Consider the following 21,003-nt stretch of genomic DNA (forward strand, 5'->3'; position numbering starts at 1 on the left):
AATAATTTTTAAAAATTACTATTATTATAACTGGAATCAGAAACCCCACTGCATATTGCAGTAAAAAAAAAATCACTGACTTAAGACAAATAATTTTAATTTCTGAAGTTCAGGAAAAATGTCTGCAAAAATTAAACCAGAAGCTCAGACATTAAGTAACTTTGCCAGAGTTGTATGGTTAGATACAATACTGGAACCAAAGAGGTATACTTCTGGTTCAGAGGTGGGGTTTTTTTTTTCCCTACTCTGTTACATTGCCTGTATTTATAGATGCTAAGACTTTATTAATTCCAATTCATTAGGAAGATAACCTGTAGTACTCATAATCCTGCATGAAAATGTTTTAAAAGATATGATTCTGAAGATATGTTAAGTACATACAGCAAGCAATAGGTATCCAACCCAATATGACTTACTAAAGAACTGAAACTAAATTATAAATATCCATTTGTGTATAATGAATGGATCTTCCAAAGGTGCTTTCTTATAAAATTTAAATGTAACACTTATAATCTTTTCTAGTAATCATTTTTTTGGTCCAACTATAAACCTGTTTAGATTAAGTTTAGACTTAGTATCTAATATTGAGGAAGCACTGCTTTGCTTAGGGCATCGTAAAGAATAAAGGTAAGTAAAATGAAAGCTTTAAGGAAATCTAATTAAAGATGTAAGATATACAAAGTTAAATGCCAAAGAACAATACATAAGTCAAAATGATGCTAAACATATAAACTTATGACACATAATATACTAGACTAGGTTTTTCATTTGATCCAGCAATACCACTCTTGGGGATATACCCAAAAGACTGTGACACAGGTTACTCCAGAGGCACCTGCACACCCATGTTTATTGCGGCACTATTCACAATAGCCAAGTTATGGAAACAGCCAAGATGCCCCACCACTGACCAATGGATTAAGAAAATGTGGTATCTATACACAATGGAATTTTATGCAGCCATGAAGAAGAACGAAATGTTATCATTCGCTGGTAAATGGATGGAACTGGAGAACATCATTCTGAGTGAGGTTAGCCTGGCCCAAAAGACCAAAAATCATATGTTCTCCCTCATATGTGGGCATTAGATCAAGGGCAAACACAACAATGGGATTAGACTATGAGCACATGATAAAAGCGAGAGCACACAAGGGAGGGGTGAGGATAGGTAAGACACCTAAAAAATTAGCTAGCATTTGTTGCCCTTAATGCAGAGAAACTAAAGCAGATAACTTAAATGCAACTGAGGCCAATAGGAAAAGGGGAACAGGTACTAGAGAAAAGGTTAGATCAAAAAGAATTAACCTAGAAGGTAACACCCACGCACAGGAAATCAATGTGAGTCAATACCCTGTATAGCTATTCTTATCTCAACCAGCAAAAACCCTTGTCCCTTCCTGTTATTGATTATACTCTCTCTACAACAAAATTAGAAATAAGGGCAAAATAGTTTCTGCTGGGTTGAGGGGGTGGGGGGAGAGGGAGGGGTGGAGTGGGTGGTAAGGGAGGGGGTGGGGGCAGGGGGGAAAAATGAACCAAGCCTTGTATGCACATATGAATAATAAAATAAAAAAAAAAAAGACTAGGTTTTTCCTCTCACTCACCTTTCTCTCTAACCACAACTTTTTACTCAATCTTACCATATATAGGTCTCTTGTCTCATTCAAAATTATTTTCTCCAGCTCTCATCTGAACACTAGGTTCTTTGCTACTCTTACGTCACACAGTCAAAGACTATTACTGGTCTCCTAGTTCACCAACACAGACCCATGTCACCTAGGCTAACTGAAGATGTCCATGAAAAAGATGATGTACTTACAAGCTCCAGATTTGTTTTCAGTACTAATGGTTCGTCTCTTTTTTTCTGTTCATCCATTTTCTTTTTCCCTGTTTCTGTATCCTCTGGCAATAGTTTGTGGATTTGGTCTTCAGAAGTTTTTTCCTCTTGTAACTTTTCTTCTCTCAGCTAAAAAATTTTAAATTACATAGACAGTAGAGTTTTAGGAAATTCTAGGCTTAAAATCCTCTTTTACTCTATAGTCTAGAACAAAGAGATCACATGGCAGTTTTAAGACTGTTTTTCTTATCAGATCTAACCCTCTTGATTTTAAGCAAACCTGTTTTTATTTGGCTTATTAAACATATACCTCATAACTTAAGATTTAACTGTTCTGCATGCTTAAATAGCATGAAACTATAATAACTAATCAAAAAAGTAAGGTTTATTCATGTAGTCAAAACAAAACTCAAACCTCAAAAGTCTTATTCCCATAAGAAAGGATTCAGGACCAGGAGAAAAACAAAAATGGACACAGGGAGCCAGAAAAGCTGGGCTAGGTGTCATTAGCAACAACAAAAATGACTTATCACAGTTCCAATGTCCTACATTGTGTGCTCCTATCCTATGGTTACAGGATAGGTCAAGATATACAATCTACAAAGAAATTTAAGGCAGAAACATTATGCTCCCCACCTGGGAGAGGTACTATGGCACTATGAATAGAATATAGGTTTTCAAATAAAAACCTTGGTGATGATGGGCAAATGAATTGTTATTTGCTTACTCCAAAATAGGGATCATGTTTCTTACTTTGCAGATATTGCTAGAAGGAATAAGTGAGGTAATAGTATAACAGTATTTAACACAGTATCTTACTGTACTATTACAGTATATTGAGTCCCCTTTCTACTTTTATCCCTTTTCACTGCCCAAGGCTTTAAAAAAATTCAGTGGAATAATATATAATATATAGCTCAACAATTATAGGTTTGAACATAGGCAACTTGACCACAGGCTACACAAAGAGGCATTTTAAGGGCCAGAAGCAATCTCATACCTGCAATCTGAGCTGCATGGGAGGTGAAGATAAGAGGTTTGTAGTGTGAGACCAGGCCAAAAAAGTTAGTGATATGGGAGGCAGAGGTAGCAATAAGACCCTATCTCAAAAATAACTAGGGCAAAAAGGGTTGGGGGAATGGCTCAAGCGGTAGAGCACTTGCCTAGCAAGTGCAAGACTCTGAGTTCAAAAACCTCAATACTGCCCCAAAAAGGTGGAGGACACTTTTCTTTTTTAGAGGATAGAGAGGCAGAGTGACACAAAAGAGATCAGGTTTAGCACCACAATAATTATCATTTATTAATTATCACTAATTATAATAAATGTCAGTTATTAATAATTGTTACTATTTATTAATTCTGTTTCAGGTACTGAACTAAGCACTATCTATACATTATCTTGCTTAAGAAAGCTAATGTGTTCAAAGGTAATGTGTTCAAATTCACATACCTAGAGGCCCTGGACTGGAACTCAAATCTAGGTCTACCTCAGCAGTTCTCAGTCAAGGATGACTCTTGCCCCCAGGGAGTATCTGTCATGTCTGGAGACACTTTTGGCTGTTACAAATGGGGAGACGATGTGTGCTACTGGCATCTAGGGGACAGAGGCCTGGACTGCTGCAAAATATCCTAGATGCACAGGACAGACCTCTTCCAATATGTACATAAACAAATGTTATTTTAAAAACTCAATATTGGGCTGCCAGAATGGCTCAAGTGGTAGAGCGCCAGCCTAGCAAGTGTGAGGCCCTGAGTTTAAACCCCAGTACTACCAAAAATAATAAGGGTCTGTGGGTCCAGCTCAGTGATAAGAGTGCTTTCCAGGCAGAGCTCAGCAAAAGAAAATAAAACCTTTGTAAAAAAACAAACAAATGAACAAACTCAATATTGCTGTATCTGATGGCACACATCCTGTAATCTCAGCACTCTGGAGACTGAGGAAGGAGAACCTGGGGTTTGAGGACAGCCTGGACCACACAGTGAGACTCAGTTTTAAAAAAAAAACCCTAAAACTTTTATTTTGTTTACATATTTTAGTGTTATTTCGTGTAAATTTTATGATGCTTACATACTGTGTCCACTGGCTTTTCTAGAATTTTAGAATGTACTTTTGCCTCTTAATAATTTTTATTGCTTCTGTCAAAGTTTTTGACAGTAGACTTGTGAAGCTTCAAAACAATCTTTTCATTGCAATAGTACCGCTGCTAGTAGGCCAGCATTCTAACAAACCTAACAATTCATAAAAGTGGAAACTCACATCTAGTTAAAACTTTCCACATGAAGCATGCTGATCTTTTCCCTGTATACGGATTATATAGGTACCTTTTTGTTTTCACCACAGTTCCTGGCTCATAACTTACAAAGGCCTTCTTATTTCTTAACTAGGCCTAAGAAAGCAAAATCTCTGACAATCTCCTGCCCTCCTTTCATCTGTTCCTTTTTCTCCCCTAGGCAAGCCTAGGGGAGAATTTCTCCTCCCCAAGGTAGGTCATAGGAAATAAGAATATACTCTAATCTACTCCTTTCCATACCCCAACTTGCCTTTTCTGTCTTGGAGCTGACCATAAAGAAATCTTCTAGCCTCCCTTATCTGATAGTAGATTCTAAGACTTCCATGTCATAAGGGGTCTTGCACCATGACCAGGGCAAAGAAATGCTGAATAGAGGGGCCAAGAAGAATCTGGACAGGCCTTGCTGGGTTTCCCACTTAGTCTAACAGCATTAGGTCATACCCTTTTTGTTCAGTCACATTTCTACACAGCTACCCATACTTCAATCATGCTTCATAAAACTCACAAACACAGGAACAGAACAGCTTCAAGGACAGGTGAACATGTGAAGGTTCCTAGAGGGTACGCTCAGAAAGGGCATGGAAACTCCATGCTGCTTCCCACATGATTTGCCCTATGCATCTCTTCATTTGTGTTCTTTTATGATATCCTTTGTAATAAACTGGTATACCAAAGTAAGGGTTTCCCTGAGTACTGTGAACCACTCTAGCAAACTAATCAAATACAAGGAGGGGGTGATGGGAACTCCAATCTATGGTTGTGCCTTTGTGCCTACTCTTCACCTGAAAGTAACCATTATCTTGGCTTCTAACACTGTAAAATCATTTTACCTATTTCTTACGTTTTTTTTTTTGAGTCAGCATTTCACTATGCAGCTCAGGTTGGCCTTGAACTCTCAATCCTCCTGCCTCCACCTCCCAAAGGCTGGGATTATAGGCATGTACTACCACACCCAGCTTATTTCTTAATTTTACATAAATAGTTTTGTGGGGTTTTTTTAACTTTGTCTTCCTTTACTCAATATTCTGTAAGATTCACCCATGTAAATGCATATAGTAGTTTGTTCCTTCTTGTTTTGCTTGATGCCATTCTATTATTTGACTACAAAACAATTTAACCATTCTGTTATTCATAGATACCTGAATAGTTTCTAATTTTTGGCTATTTACAAATAAGCTTGATATTCCTATATATGCATCCTAGTTACATACACTATGTCCAGTACCTAGAAGAGAAACTGCTGAGTCATAAGATATGAGCATGCTGCCACAGTTTTCTAAATTGGCTGCACAAATTACACTCCTACCCCACTGTAAGCAAACCACAGCTGCTTCCAGCTTTGCTAACACTTAGTACTATTTGTTTATTTTAGCCACTCCAGTAGGTTGGTACTGCATTATGACTTTAATGTGCATTTCTCTGAGAACTAAAGGTGTAGAACAATTTTTTATTAGCTGACTACTTGAACATCCTCTTTTACAAAGTGTTTATTCATATCTTTGTACTTTTTTTTCTTTTAGATATTTGGGTTGTTTTCCTCTAGTAATTCTTAAGAGTTATTTGTATTCTTTGGATATGAGACAATTGTCAGGAAAGAATATACACATACATACACATATAAGACATGTATGTATGCTATAGATAAGTATGTTCTCCAAAAATCCATGTGTTGGACTTAATCCCCAAATTCACATTACTGGTAGTTGGCTCTTTAGGAGGCTAGGATTAGGTAGGGTCATGACAGTGGGGTACTCCTGATAGCATTAGTGGCTCTCTAAGAAGAAGAGAGAGCTGAGTTAGCACACTTGCTGTCTCACCATATGAGACCATCAGGTTGTGACATAGCAAGAAGATCCTCATCATCAAACAGATGGGAGAGACCCACATTCGCTGGGACACTGGGAAGTTAAGCATTGTTGAACATTTAAATATTGTTAAAGTACTGGTAAATCTGTAAGAACTCTTTTGAAAATTTCTTTTTTAAGTGTTTACAATAGCTTTCTTCATAATTGATAACAATTAGAAGCAACCAAGAAGTTCTTCAGTTGGGAAGTAGATAAACTGTAGACATCCATACAATTGAATACTATTCAGTCTATTCAGTGATAGAAATAAGCTATTGCTTCATGCAATGATATAGATAAAACTGAAATTCAAAGGAAGTAAGTCACACCTAGAAGAGTACATACTGTATGATTCTACTCATTCTAGAAAAGGCAAAACTGCAGGTATGGAAAACATGAGTGTTTACTAGGGTTTGACTAAGAAAGAGTTGGCTACATAGAGATACACAGTGCATTTTAGTGTAAATGACCTGGTTTGTATGGCACTGAGAATTGGAGATATGTACATATTTGTCAAAACCTGTAGAACCATTCATCACAGAATATAGAAAGTTTTCTTCTTCTTGTTGTTTTTGTCAAATATTGTTAAAGTACTGTTACTGGTAAGCCTTTGTTGTTTTGGTTCAACAGAAGACATTTCCACCCAGGTGTGGGGAGAAGGACACACTTCTGCCTAATGGAAGGCCTGTGATTGGTACAAACACAATCCCTCATTTGCATAACAGACTGAACCGAGATTAATGCAAACATGAGGGGAATGCTGTGATTGGAAACATCCTTATCTACTTCCCCTTCTGGCTATATAAGCAAGCTACTCAACTCACTTTGAAGTGAGCAGCTGGGAAATACACTGCCTCTGGTATTACATCTGGTCCCAAAAAAGGCTCTATCTTGAGGTCACCACAATTGCTGAGCTGGTAAAATGAAGAAAAAGAAGCAATAGTGGCAGAGAGGAAGCTGCCCTGAGAAGGGTAACAGTAAGGCTGGCAAGCTAAGCAGCCCAGAGAAAACTGACAGGAGCGGTATGGGCAGATAGTGACTGGTAGCAGAGAGTATCGGTGGGCAGCAAAGAGCTGTACCACTTAGGATCTCAGGTCACTTAGATACAAAGAGCTATAATGTTTAGGGCCCTGAACGGTTGTGGAGAGAACCCTCTTACTACAGGAGCTATAACCCTTAGGGCCACAAATTCCATGCCATACCCGAGCTGTCATCTACTCTGTTACCTACAAATACCCACAAGGACCTGGAGTAACTGAAGGAGCTTCTCATCTACCTAAACTTTCTATCCAGGTAGAACGAAAGAACCCTAGCCAGATGATTTGTGTCAACCAGATGATAAGCAAATGCCAATGCCACACTTTTGGACTTTGAAGCCTCCAGAGTTGCAAGCCAAATAAACCTCTATTGTTTATAAACTACCCAGTCTCAGATATTTTATTATAGCAAAAGAAAATAGACTAAAAAGCCAATTATGATATATATAACATACTTTTCTCCCCTCACTTAGTAGCTTGCTTTTTTTCACTCTCAGTATCATTTTTTTTCAGTTAGTGGAGTTTTGAACTCAGGGCCTCAGGCTTGCTAGATAAATGTTCTACCACTTGCTAGATAAATGTTCTACCACTTGAACCACATCCCTAGTCCTTTTTGCTTTTAGTTATCTTTCAGATAGGGTTTCATGCTTTTACCCAGGCCAGCCTCAAATTGTGACGCTACCTCTGCCTTCCAAATAGCTGGGATTACCAACTTATCTTTGAGGTAAGATCTTGCTTTTTTTTTTTTGGCCCAGGTTGGTCTCAAACTGTGATCCTCCTATCTCTACCTCCCATGTAGCTTGGATAAAGAGGTGATCCACTGTACCCAGCTAGTACTGTCTTCTGAAGGCAAGTTTCAATTTTTAACATAGTTCAATTTATATTTTATGGTTAGTGTTTCTCATATTCCATATAAGAAATTTTTCTTACCCTAAGGTCATAAGTATATTTTTCCATGTTACCTTTAAGGAGCTTTTAAGTTGACCTTTCAATATACAAATTCATTTAGAATTGGTTTTTTAAAAATCAACTATGTACGACATAGTCTACATATAATAAAATGAATACATGGAATGTATAATTCAATGAGTTTTGACAAATATCTATCTATCTATCTATCCATCTATCTATCTATAACCATGCAATCATTTCCTCAATCAAGATATAGACAATTTCAGAGGCTGGGGGCATGGCTCAAGTGGTAGACTGCCTGCCTAGCAAGTACAAGGCCCTGAGTGCAACCAAAAAAGTAAATAAGTAAAATAAATAATATATAGACAATTTCTACCACCCAAAAAAGTCCCTTAGAGTTTATTAGTAATCAATCCCCCAACTCAGTCCTAGGGAGCCACGAATCTGACTATAATTTACAGATTAGGTTTGCCTAGTATAAAATTACACAGCACATATTACTTTGTGTCAGTTTCATTCACTCAGCAAACTTTCAGATTCATTCATGTTACTGAGTTTATTATTAGATAATTCTTTATATGGATATATTTCATCACATGAATATACAAGCTTTTATTATTCATTGAAGTGTTAGGCATTTGGGTTGTTACATAGTTTGGGGCTATCGTGAATGGAGCTGCTATGAACATTCATGTCTTCTGTGAACAGATGTTTTGTTCTGGCTGGTTGAACAGCGATAATGGGAGAGGTAGGTCTCATGGTGAGCATAGACTTAAATGCACAGAGCGCCTGCTCAAGTGTTTCCCGTAACGGTTGTGCGCCCACTACAAATGCATGGCCATCCCAGCTGACCCACAAGCGCACATTCATTCTCACACATGGGACTGCTGGGCTCTTGAATTTTAGCCATTCTAGAGGATAGGAAGCAATGTCTCTGTGATTTTAATTAGTGTCTCCCTGCTGGCTAATTATGTTGACTGCCTTCTCATGTACTTACTATTGTATCGTCTTTTGTGAAGTATCTGTTCAAACCTTTTGCCCTTTTATAATTTAATTTACTTTTTATCTCACTAGTATGTATAAGAGTTCTTGATATAGTCTGGATACAAGTTCATTGTTAGATAAACATACTGAGAAAATTTTCTCTCAATCTTTGCTTTTGCCTTTTTATTTTCTTGATGACAAATCTGAAGAGTGGGTTTTGAACTCTGACAAAGTCCAATATATCAATTGCTTTCTTCTAAGATTAGGAAGTCTAGAAAGTCTTTGTGTTCCTATCTAGAAAATCATCTACCCAAGATCAAAATTTCTTCTTCTACGTTTTCTTCTGTATACTTTTAGTTTTTACATTTAGTCTTTTGAATCACTTTATATATGGTAAAAAGTAGAACTCAAGATTCACTTTTTACATATTCCTAAAACATTCAGTTTATTCCACACCACTAATGAAAGACTTCAACTACTGAATTAGTTTTATGCCTTTGTGAATACCAACTGACTATTGTTCTGAACTACATGTTTATGCTACCATCCCCCCAAAAAATGTATTTTGAAACTCTAACCCTCCCCCCCAGTGTGGTAGTATTAGGAGGTTGAGGCCTTTGGGAAGTATTTACATCATGAGAGTGGAGCTACTGTGATGGGATTAGTTCCCTTATGAGAAGAAATACCAGACAATTCATATTCATTCTCTCTCTCTCTCTCTCTCTTTCTCTCCTCCCTCCCTTTCTCTCTCTCTCTATCTCAACCATGTAAGGAGAAGACAGCTATGTACAAACCAATAGAAGGCTCCCACCAGACATCAGATCTGTACCTTGATCTGATACTTCCTAGCTTCCATAACTATGAGGAAAAAAATGTGTGCCACTTAAGCCATTTGGTCTATGGTAGTCTGTTGTAGCAACCTGAGCTAAGACAACTATGTCTCTTCATTATGCCATATATCATATTGTCTTGTTGACTATAGCATTATAACAAGTCTTGAAATCTAATAGTAAAGTCCTCCAATAATAGTAATAGTCATTACTTGCAGACAACATGATCCTCCATATAGCAAATCTACTGGGATGTACAGAAAAAGGCTACTAAAACTAAATGAGTTTCACAAGGTTATAGAATGAATGTCAAAATATTAAAATTGGCAAGAGGATCACCAGTTCAATGTCAGCCCTGGAAAAGGTAGCAAGACTCTATCTCAAAAACAAAAATAAAAGGACTGGGGGCAATTGATAGAGTGCAGCAAGCAATGAGGTTCAATCCCCAGCACCATACACTCACAATCATAAAAAGTCAATTCTCCACCTATTGATCTATGCAATCCCAATCAAAATCCTAGCAGGGTTATTTTTTGGTTTCTGTTTGTTTGTTTTTGTAGAAATTGACAAGCTAGCTATAAAATTTAAATGGATATATAAAGAGCCATAAATAGCCAAAACAACTCTGAAAAAGAACAAAATTGGAAGATTAACACTACCATGTTTCAGGACTTATCAAACTACAGTAATCAAAGAAGCACAATATTAGTATAAAAATAAGTTGATCACTGGTACAGACAGAATATAGAGTCTAGAAATAAAATCACAAATATATGGCTAACTGATTTTTGACAAAGTGCCAAGACAACCCAATGGAGAAAGGATAGTCTTTTCAACAAATGGTGCTGGAACAAATGAAACATACATATGTATAAAAAGGTACTTAAATCTGTACCCTTCAAAACATGTATACAAACAGAACCTCAAAATGAAACATATATACTTAAATGTAAAATGTGAACTATACTACTTCCAGAGGAAAACATAGGAAAAAATCTTTGTGATCTTTGGCTGGGCAATGAATTCTTAGATATAACACTAAAAGCATAATTCATAGCAGAAAAAAGTATGTGCTACAGTTCATCAAAATAAAAAAAACTTGTGCTTTTCAAAAGACTCTAAGTAAATGAAAAAACAAGTCAGTGACTAGGAGAAAAATATTTGCAAAGCATATACCTGATAAAGAACAAGTATTCAGAATATATATCAATCTCTCAAAAATGCAATAGCAAAAAACTAAATAACCCAATTTTAAAACAGGTAAAAGATTTCAACATATGTAACACCTAAGTAAATACACAAAAGGCAAATATACACATGAAAAGATGCTCAACATCATAGTCGTTAGGGAAATGCGAATTAGAACCATGAGACATCATTTCACATCTATTAGAACAGATAAAATGCTATACCAAATGCTGGTGAAGACTGAGAGAAACTGGAACTCAAATATACTACTGGTGTGGGTTCAAATGGTAGAACCAATTGAGAAAGTTTGATAATTTCTTTAAAAATTATTAGGGCTGGGGGGGTGTGGCTCAAGTGGTAGAATGTCTGCCTAGCAAGCCCTGAGTTCAAATCCCAGAAGAGCCAAAAAAATTAAACATACACCTACCATATGATCCAGCCATCCCACTAAAAAAAAAAACTAAATATATATATATATATATATATATATATATATATATATATATATATATACACACATACAAAAACTTGCATTTGAATGGCATTATCTGTAATAGCCAAAAACCTGGCTGTATAACTGTATAAACAAATTATGGCAATTATTTTACTGCCAAAATACTTCTCAGCAGTAAAAGTACAACATATATATGCAAATGAATCTCAAAATAACTATGCTAAGTGAAAAAGTCAAATAGAAAAGCATGAGCAAAACAACAACAAAACAGAATGGATTTCATCAAAGTTAAAATTGTTGTGCATATAAGGACATTGTCAAAAAGTTTAAAGACAATCTACAGAATGGAAGAAAGTATTTATAAAGCATTTATCTGATAAGAATTTAAGATGCAGGATATATAAAGAACTCTTACAACACAACAACAAAAAGACAAACTTATTCAAAATGGGTAAAGGACTTGAATACACATTTCTCCAAAGAAGATACACAAATGGTCAATAAGCACAGAAAAAGATGCTGCACATCATTAGTAATTAGAGAAATGCAAACTGAAACCACAATGAGATGTCATTTCACACCTTCTAGGATGACTACAATCAAAAAGCAGAAAAGAACAATTTTAGATATAACACGTTTTCGTTTTATATATATGTATTTTTATAGCACTTAAAATCTTAAGTGTCATACAACCTGTTTTATAAGTATTAACAAATTACTGCCAGCTTTCTCTTCTTTTAAGTATTATAATAAACATCTTTCATGACAAGGATCAGCCACTCATTCTACTATGCCAATTAAAGAGACAAGTAGTGATGAGGGGTAAAGAAAGGAGATTTAACTGAATGCAGTCACATCACGAAGAATGGAAAAAGGAATTCAGTCCTTCTTGGGGGTGTTAACATAAACTTCCAGATTATATAGGGAAGGGACAGAAGTAAAGGGGCGGGGGGACAAGAAACATGCATAGTTAAGTCTTGGTCAAACTGTTGTATGCTTGATCATTATCTCAAGATTGGTCAGGAGGGCCTTGTTGGGATAAGAAGAGAGTCACTGCTGCCTGGGGTAGATTTGACTCTTGTTACAAGCTGTTGTTTCTGGAATCCAATGTAACTCAGAATTCAATGTGGTTCAAAGAGAAAGACATAGATGCAAAATAGAGGCAAAGATGCTGAGTTCTTACCTATATTAGTTACCTACTGGACATTTGCAGGCCCAAGTAAAAAGCTGTACTTCTAACAAAAGCAGTTTCTAAGTACTGCTTATAGTAGCAGGATTTAACTAATCTTCTGGTTGGAATCAGGTAGCAGAATTTTCTATTAATAGTTAAATACAGGCTATTGAGTTCAACAGATTTTATTTCCTTTTTTAATGTGGCAAAATACAAATAACATAAAGTTTACCATCTTAATCATTATTAAGTGGTATTAAATACATTGCTTATGTTGTACAACCATTACATTCATTCATCTCCAGCACTCTTTTCATTTATAAAACAGAAATGGTACCCATTAAATAATTACTCCCAATTTCTCCCTCCCCTCCCAAATCTAGCAACCACCATTTTACTTTCTGTCTCTGAATTTAACTACTCTAAATACCTCATAGAAATGAAAATCACACAGTATTTTTTTGTGTGTGACTGGCTATTTCACTTAACATAATGTCCTCAAGATTTATCCATGTCATATCATATGTCAGGATATCCTACCTTTTTAAGGCTGAATAACATACCACTGTGTTTATATCACATTATGTTTTATCTGTTCATTCATCAATGGATACTCAGATTGCGTCCACATTTTAGCTACTGTGAATAATACTGCTATGAACACAAGTGTTAAGATATCTCTTCAAGATTCTGCTTTCAATTCTTTTGCATATATACCAAGATGCAGAATTGCTGGGACATATGAGAATTCTATTTTCAACTTTATGAGGAACCACCATACTATTTTATACAGGGACTATACTGTTACCCACCTCACTAAGTCACTGATCATGTAACAGCAAAGACTGCCTAAAGTTCAAGGAAATCGTGAATTCATCTGTGCTTCATACCACTAATTCTCTGGCTTCCAACTACAACTCTTTGACAGTCTTCCATTTCTTACCCAAACAAATAAATAGCAGCAATGGAAGGAGTTACTTTGTGTTAGTTTCTTTTAGAATTCCAATTAAAATAATAATTAATATATATGGCTTCCCATGTGACAATAGTATTTCAGAGTAACTCTATCACCTAGGTACTATGGTCCATTTAACATAACAGGAAACTAAGACATGGAAAGATTAAATAGTTTGCTCAGATGCACATACTAGTAGCTGGCAGAGGCAAGATTTGAACTCAGGGAGTTGCTCTTAATTACTACAGTACTGCTTCCCAGATTAGGACAAAATAGCTCTTAATCTGTATTATGATTTGTTGAATATCTGCAGTTTTAAAAGTCTGAGCTAAATGAACAAAAAGTTAATTCTTAGATATAAAATAAATGAGAACTTAAACTCATTTGCATACAGAAAAAAATATAACTTTCCAATTTCAAAGCAATCAACATTGAAAGCAGATTATTTATGAAGCTTTACACAAGTTTGACCACAGATGAGAATTTTAAAAATCTCTGGAATATTTTTACATATTATACCATTAAAAATCATTTCTGACTTAGTTTTTACCTTAAGGAAAATACTGACATATACGTGATACATTACAAACATACTTTCTATAATTCTGTATAGCTATTAAAAATGTTAATACGGGACTAGAGGTAGCAGAGTCTTCAATGAATGGCTGCCCCTGTACACCCTGTGACAATGGCTCTCCTGAGACCACCAAGGTACACTAGTGTCCAGAACATACTAAGGGATAAAACAGTGAGATAAGAAGTGAATGTAAAGATGATGGCAAGACAGAGATGGCGTAACATCACCTACCATTATTCTCTCCTGCCATTATTCCTGGTGGATACACCTCATAAAAAACAATTCTCTCACCTAACTCCCTGCAGAACTGCCAAGATAATAAGCACTGTCAGCAAAGTAGTTTTAATTCCATCAACAGCCCACAGGTGTACCAGTAACTTCAGGCAAAGCAGAACAATGGGACTGTGAGCTTGTTCACCTGGCATGTTGGATCATCCTGTGCTCTGAATCCTAATTTACAGAGAACCCAGCAAGAAAAACAGCAGGAAATGGACATAAAACCCCCTGCTGAGCCAAAATATAGGCCCCTTGGGTTCTATGGAACACTGTTATTAGCTATAGCTAAGAAACAGCAGCAGTGTACATAGAAGCACTGTTCAGCAGCTTCCAACACTGGAAAGGACCCCTTGCTGGAACATACAACAGACCATGAGTTCTTGGGGTCTTGGGAGAAGAAACTACAACCTTAGTGGAAAATGTGAGACTGGTGGGCTGAAGGCTCAAACCTCTGAAGCCTTCACTGGAGACTGTATCCAGATCTCAAAATCCCCTTCTCTGATGGAAACAAGCCCAGACTCCATTCCAGAGTCAAGTTTTGAACTAGACTGCCATCTACTGGTCTGAAAGACTATAACCTGGAGGGGAAAAAATGGATGAATAGACGAATGACAACTGAAATTTTTGATTTAAAGTTTGTTTTGTCACTCTTAGATTTTGTTTTTATTTTTTTAATCATTTTTATTGATTTTTTTAAATATTTGCTTAGGATAATTTTATACTCTCATTTTCTTTTTAGTTCTTTTACTCCCTTCCTTTTTTCTGCGATCATTATACATGAACCATGACACACTCCTTTCGATATTCAGTCTAAAGCTATATTCCCTCTGTCCTTGCCCTATCACCTTCCCCCTACTTATATTTTTCTTCCATCTTCAATTAGAACAGCTCTCTCACTCTCACTTGAATTTTGCCTCTATCTCTATCTCTCTATCCATATTCCTCTCTATTTAGTTACACTCTTAAGAGGATAATTAGAGTGCCAGATAATTCTTCTCTCAATTTTTGTTGCTTGTTTAATTTTCTTCACCTCTCTTCCCCAATATAACATTAACTAAATCTTTCCTACCTACCTCACCCCACTTTCTAAATAACCCCTATTAGTAAGCTAATCTACCACCCCTTCTTACATTATAAAACCATACACTCTGTATTATTCATTAGTGCTATCCCACCTATTTCCTTTCCATTAACACCTTCATAAACTTAGGTCCTCCTATATCACAAGGATTCTTTTTTGTTCCTTTATTCCTCTAAATATACTGGAGCAGAAAACAAAGATTGGACTTCATTAGGGTTTATTGTAATTTCTCACCTGTGATAGCTCTTGCAGCTAAGCTTCCTCTTCTTGAGTAGGGTAGAGAGCTGCACCAGCATCTTGAGTAATGGAGTTGAATGTTTGACTACTGAGCCATATACCAGCAATCTAGTGACAAGAAAATATACCACAGCCCAGCCACTACACAGTTGTAAATAATCTATGAGAAATTCCTAACTAAAAGAACACAGAGGATTGAAACTCCCAACTAAAAACTGAGCCCAAGATGGGTAAATCCCAGCATAAAAAAATTCCATGGAAAAACATGTCAATATGTCTCCTCCAAAAGCCAACATCCACAATAAAGGACCTAAGAAATAGTGAAAAGGAAGAAACCTCAAATAATGAATTCAAAAGGCAATGAAAAAAAATCAATAAAATCACTGATGAATTCAGTTGTATAATCAACTCAATGAATTCAAAGAGGATGCAAATAAACAATTAACTGAACTCAAAGAGAATTCAAACACACAGATGAATGATATAAAGAAGATAATGCAGAATACGAAAGGAATTCAATGTAGAGATAGAAATCCTAAAGAAAATCAAATTGAAACCTTGGAAATTAAAAAACTCAATATCCCAAATAAAAACCTCTATTGAAAAGTTGTGCTAACAGAGTAGAGCAGGTTGAAAACAGAATATCAGGGATTGAAAATTAGGTACAGGAATTGGAGCAATCAGTCAAAGACAATGAAAAAAAATATTAAGAAAACAAGAATGGAACATGCACGACCTCTAGGACACCAACAAGACACTAACCATATGAATCATGGGTATGGAAGAAAGAGACAAGATACAAACTAAAGGCATAGATAACTTATTCAATAACATAATAGAAAATTTCCCCAATCTCAAGAAAGGGAGGGACATCCAGGTGCAGGAGGCTTTTAGACCATCAAACAGGCAGGATCCAAAAAGAAACACCCTCCAGACATATTATAATTAAAACACTAAATATACAGAACAAAGAAAGAATAATGAAAGGTATAAAAGACAAGGGACAACTCTCATATAAAGGCAAATCCATCAGAATAACAGATTTCTAAATACAAGACGGACATGCAATGATATATTTCAACCCCTGAAAGAAAAAACAACTGTCAATCTAAACTAGTCCATTCAGCAAAACTATTCTTCCTAATTGAAAGTCAAATAATAAGCCAATGAATGACAATAAACAAATGTTAAAAGAATTCATAACCACTAAATCAGCACTACAGAAAATACTTAAAGGAAACCTACACAGATGATAGACACAGCCAGAAAAATGCAAGAAAGAACAAACCCCACTAGCTAACCCCACTAGCTAAGTAGATTAGCAAATAAGGAAAAAGTAAACATCAGGAAAAGAACAAAATGACAGAATATAATACATACCTTTAAATATTAACACTGAATGTTAATAGCCTCAGTTCCTTAATTGAAAAAATGAGGAACGGTGAGTTGGATTAAAAAGCAAGACATGACTATTTGTTGCTTACAAATAAAGTGCCTCACTGACAAAGACAAGCACTAGCTTGGAGTGAAAGGGTGGAAAAAGATCTTCCAAGCAATGGACACTGAAAGCAAGCAGGATTACTTACACTAATGTCTGATAAAGCAGGTTTCAGACCAAAATTAATTAGAATAAACAGTGAAGATCACTTCTTATTAATAAAGGGAATAATCCACCAAAAGAAAACGGTAATTCTTAACATATATGTACAAATGTAGGTGCACCTATCTATACTAAAAAAAACCAGACACAAAAGCACAGACAGATTTCAATACAATAATAGTGCGAGACTTCAGTATTCCACTTTCCCCAATAGATAGGTCATCCAGACCATAAAAAGAAAAATTAACAAAAAAGAAACCTCAGAATTAATTGACACAACAGAACAAATGGACTTAACAGATATCTACTACAGAGTATTTCATCCAGCTACTACAAATACACATTCTTCTCTGTAGTCCATGGAACTTTCTCCAAAATACATATTTTAAGATGTAAAGCAAGTCTTAGCAAATCTAAGAAAGGTGAAATAATTCCCTGTGTTCTATCAGACCATAATGGAATAAAACTAGAACTCAACAGCAAAAGAAACTACAGAAAATATTCAAACACATGAAGCCAGAACAACACATTGTTAAATGACCAGTAGTCAGTAAAGAAATAAGGAAGAAAATCAAAAAGTTCTGAGAATCAAATAAAAAATTAAAACACAACCTATCAGAACCTTTGGGATACAGCAAAGACTGTGCTGAGAAGAAAATTTATAGCTTTCCACACCTTTATAAAAAAAAAGTGATTACAAATAAATAACCTAATGATGTACCTTAAGTTCTTATAAAAACAAGAACAAGCCAAACCCCAAACTACCAGATGAAAATAAATAATAAAACTTAGGTCAGAAATGAATGAAAAAGACACACACACACACACACACATACACACACACAAAACTATACAAAGCATCAATGAAATAAAAAGTTCTTGAAAAGATAGATAAGACTAAGGAACTCTTTAGCCAATCTGACTAGAATGAGGAGGGAAAAGACCTAAATTAATAAAAATTAGAGATAAAAAGGGGGAATTATCAGGACAAATACCAAAGAAATCCAGAGGATTATGAGGGAATACTGTGAAAACCTAATGAAAGGAGTTCTACCAAACTCATTCTATGAAGTCAGTATTACACACATTCCAAAACCAGACACGGGAACAACAACAACAAAAAAGAGAATTATAGACCAGTTTCTGTAATGAACACAGACCCAAAACTACTCAATAAAATACTTGCAAGCCAAATTCAACAGCACTTCAAAAAAAATCATACACCATGATCAAGGTGGTTTCATCTCAGGTATGCAAGGATGGCTCAACTATGTAAATCAAGAAAAGTAATAAAACATATAAACAGAATCAAGGACGAAAATCACATTGTCAACTCAATTGATGCAGAAAAATCCTTTGACAAAATTCAATTATCTTTTCATGATAAAAAGCTCTGAGGAAACTTGTTTCCTCAGAGAAACTAGGAAGACAGTTTCCTTCTTTCTAGGTGCTTCCTAGAAAGAATACACCTCAGCATAATAAAGGCTATATATGACAGAACTATACATCATATTAAATGGGGAAAAAACTAAAACCATTTCCTCTAAAGTCAGGAACAAGACAAGTGTGTCCCCTCTCACCACTCTTATTTAGTATATTACTGGAATTCCTAGTCAGAGCAATAAGACAGGAGAAAGAAATAAAAGGGTCAGGATTGGTATTGTGGCCCAAATGAAAGAGCACCTGTCTAGCAAGCATGAGACGAAGTTTAAACTTCAATACTGCCAAAAAAAGAGCATGCTAAGCTCTATCCTCTTTCAATAGTCACAGATGGATTACAATCACCAAAAGAGGATCCAAAACAGCGACTGGGACACAGATGCAGACAGTGTGAACTCCATGAATCAGGGATCTTGCTGAGACACTGGAGCCATGCTTGGTGGAGGTGAAGCACCAGGGAGAGTTGAAACTTTGCTTTCCGAACCCCTAGCCCATGGAAGGCTTATCCACACCACGATACACTGAGAGAACAGGTGGCTACCACCTGCACGCCACCGCTGGCTCCAAACATGCTTGGGAGACCTTCAACAGACAAAACAGATGAGCACCAAGAGTCACTCAGTATCTCTCAGCCACCCCTGGGATAAGCCAGCACAACCCCCCTGGACAGACTGACTCCCCGCTCCCAGCCCCCGCAAAAAAAAAAAAAAAAAAAAAAACCGAATGAACAACGGAACTGAAAACTAATGCACAGCAAAGGGGCAGGGGTTGCTGAAAGCAGAGAAGTGGGGAAGGGCAAGGAGCAGAATATTTTCATACATGAACCATCAGTAAACAAACAGAAGGAGGGCCGACAGTGGGTGGGTGATAGGCTGCTGCCTGAAGTAGGGAAGGAGCGAAGGCAGCAGACTACAGGGTCCAGTTCCTGGTCACCCACAGTCAGATGGCTCTGCAGCATTGAGGAACAGTGAACCATCACAACATACTGACAGAGCCAGATCACTGACCTTGCCCTTGCCCCAGGGGAAGGGGGCAAGACAAAGACACAAGCCCCTAGTTAACAAGCACATAGATAAGCCAACTTCAAAGCAGGACAATTAGTAGACTGCAGAGCTACCACACCTCACTGTGGGAGAGGCTGACCAAGCAGCAGCTGCAGAAAGACAGAAGAAAAAAAAACACTACCCATAGGCCAACCACCTGGCAAGACTAAGACAGAGCTTCTGCTTAAATACCAACACCAGGAGTGGATACTGGAGGAGTAACACCAGAACTTAAACTAAGACTGAAATTCTATAGCTCCTGAACCTGGAATTTTTGTTTGTTTGTTTGTTTGTTTCTTGTCTGTATGCTTATCTCTCCCCGTTGATTTCTTTGGGGTTTTTTTGTTTGTTTTTTATTGATGTTTTGTTTTATCACTGTGAATTAGTTAATACTAAATTACACCCAAACCAGGGACAGAAAGAGCACACACACAATTAGCTAAAAACCCAATACAGCCGCAAAAAAAAATTTAACCAAGAGAAAGAAAACAGGTGACTGAAACCACCAACTAGCCTATCAAGAACAGTTATACAATACCAACAGGAACGATGGGAAGAAGAAAAAGGGATGGAACCCATTCCCCCCAAAACAATAATTTATTAAGGATTCAGAGGGAAATGAAAAAACTAGATACCCAGTTCCAGACTCCAACAAAATAAAGATAAATGATGCCAAGGAACCCAACAATGTCCACAAGAACATCCTTAAAGAAAATATCCTGCAAGTAATCACTGAGAATTTCATGGAGGTGATACTAGACATGGTTAACAAAAATGTACAAGAGGCATTCAAGAAATTTCAAGACACCAAAAATAAAGAATACGAGAAGACACAGGAACAAATAAATGAAATCATAGGAGCCCTAAATAAACACCAAAGTGAAACAGAGAACACTATAAACAGGGAGATAAATTAATTAAAGACGAAAATGGTCAATATTAAAGAGGAAGTGACCCATGACATGGAAACCTCAAAAAAAGAAGGAAACAGAAACACAAAACACAATGGAAGTCCAATCCAGCAGACTACAACAAGCAGAAGACAGAATCTCAGAACTTAAAGATAAAATGGAAATTCAAGAAAAAACTGAAGACCTGTGAAAGGACTCACTGACTCCATCAAAAGACCAAACCTGAGAATCATGGGCACTGAAGGAGAAGAGGTGCAAGCAAAAGGAATGCGTAATATATTCAACAAAATAATAACAGAAAATTTCCCAAATCTAGAGAAAACTACGCCCATTCA

At 36.4% G+C, this 21,003-nt stretch overlaps 1 protein-coding gene across 1 annotated transcript in view; it reads right to left on the reverse strand.

Moving 5' to 3' along the window:
• The window catches only part of Rnf169 (ring finger protein 169), a 96,857-nt gene that overhangs the window by 34,836 nt on the left and 41,018 nt on the right, over positions 1-21,003 (reverse strand). The window contains exon 3 of the mRNA XM_074082875.1: positions 1,820-1,966. Coding sequence (XP_073938976.1) covers positions 1,820-1,966 — 147 coding nt within the window. The remainder of the gene's footprint in view (positions 1-1,819; positions 1,967-21,003) is intronic.

This window comes from Castor canadensis, chromosome 1, assembly GCF_047511655.1.
Source record: "Castor canadensis chromosome 1, mCasCan1.hap1v2, whole genome shotgun sequence".
Classification (NCBI taxonomy): Eukaryota; Metazoa; Chordata; class Mammalia; order Rodentia; family Castoridae; genus Castor; species Castor canadensis.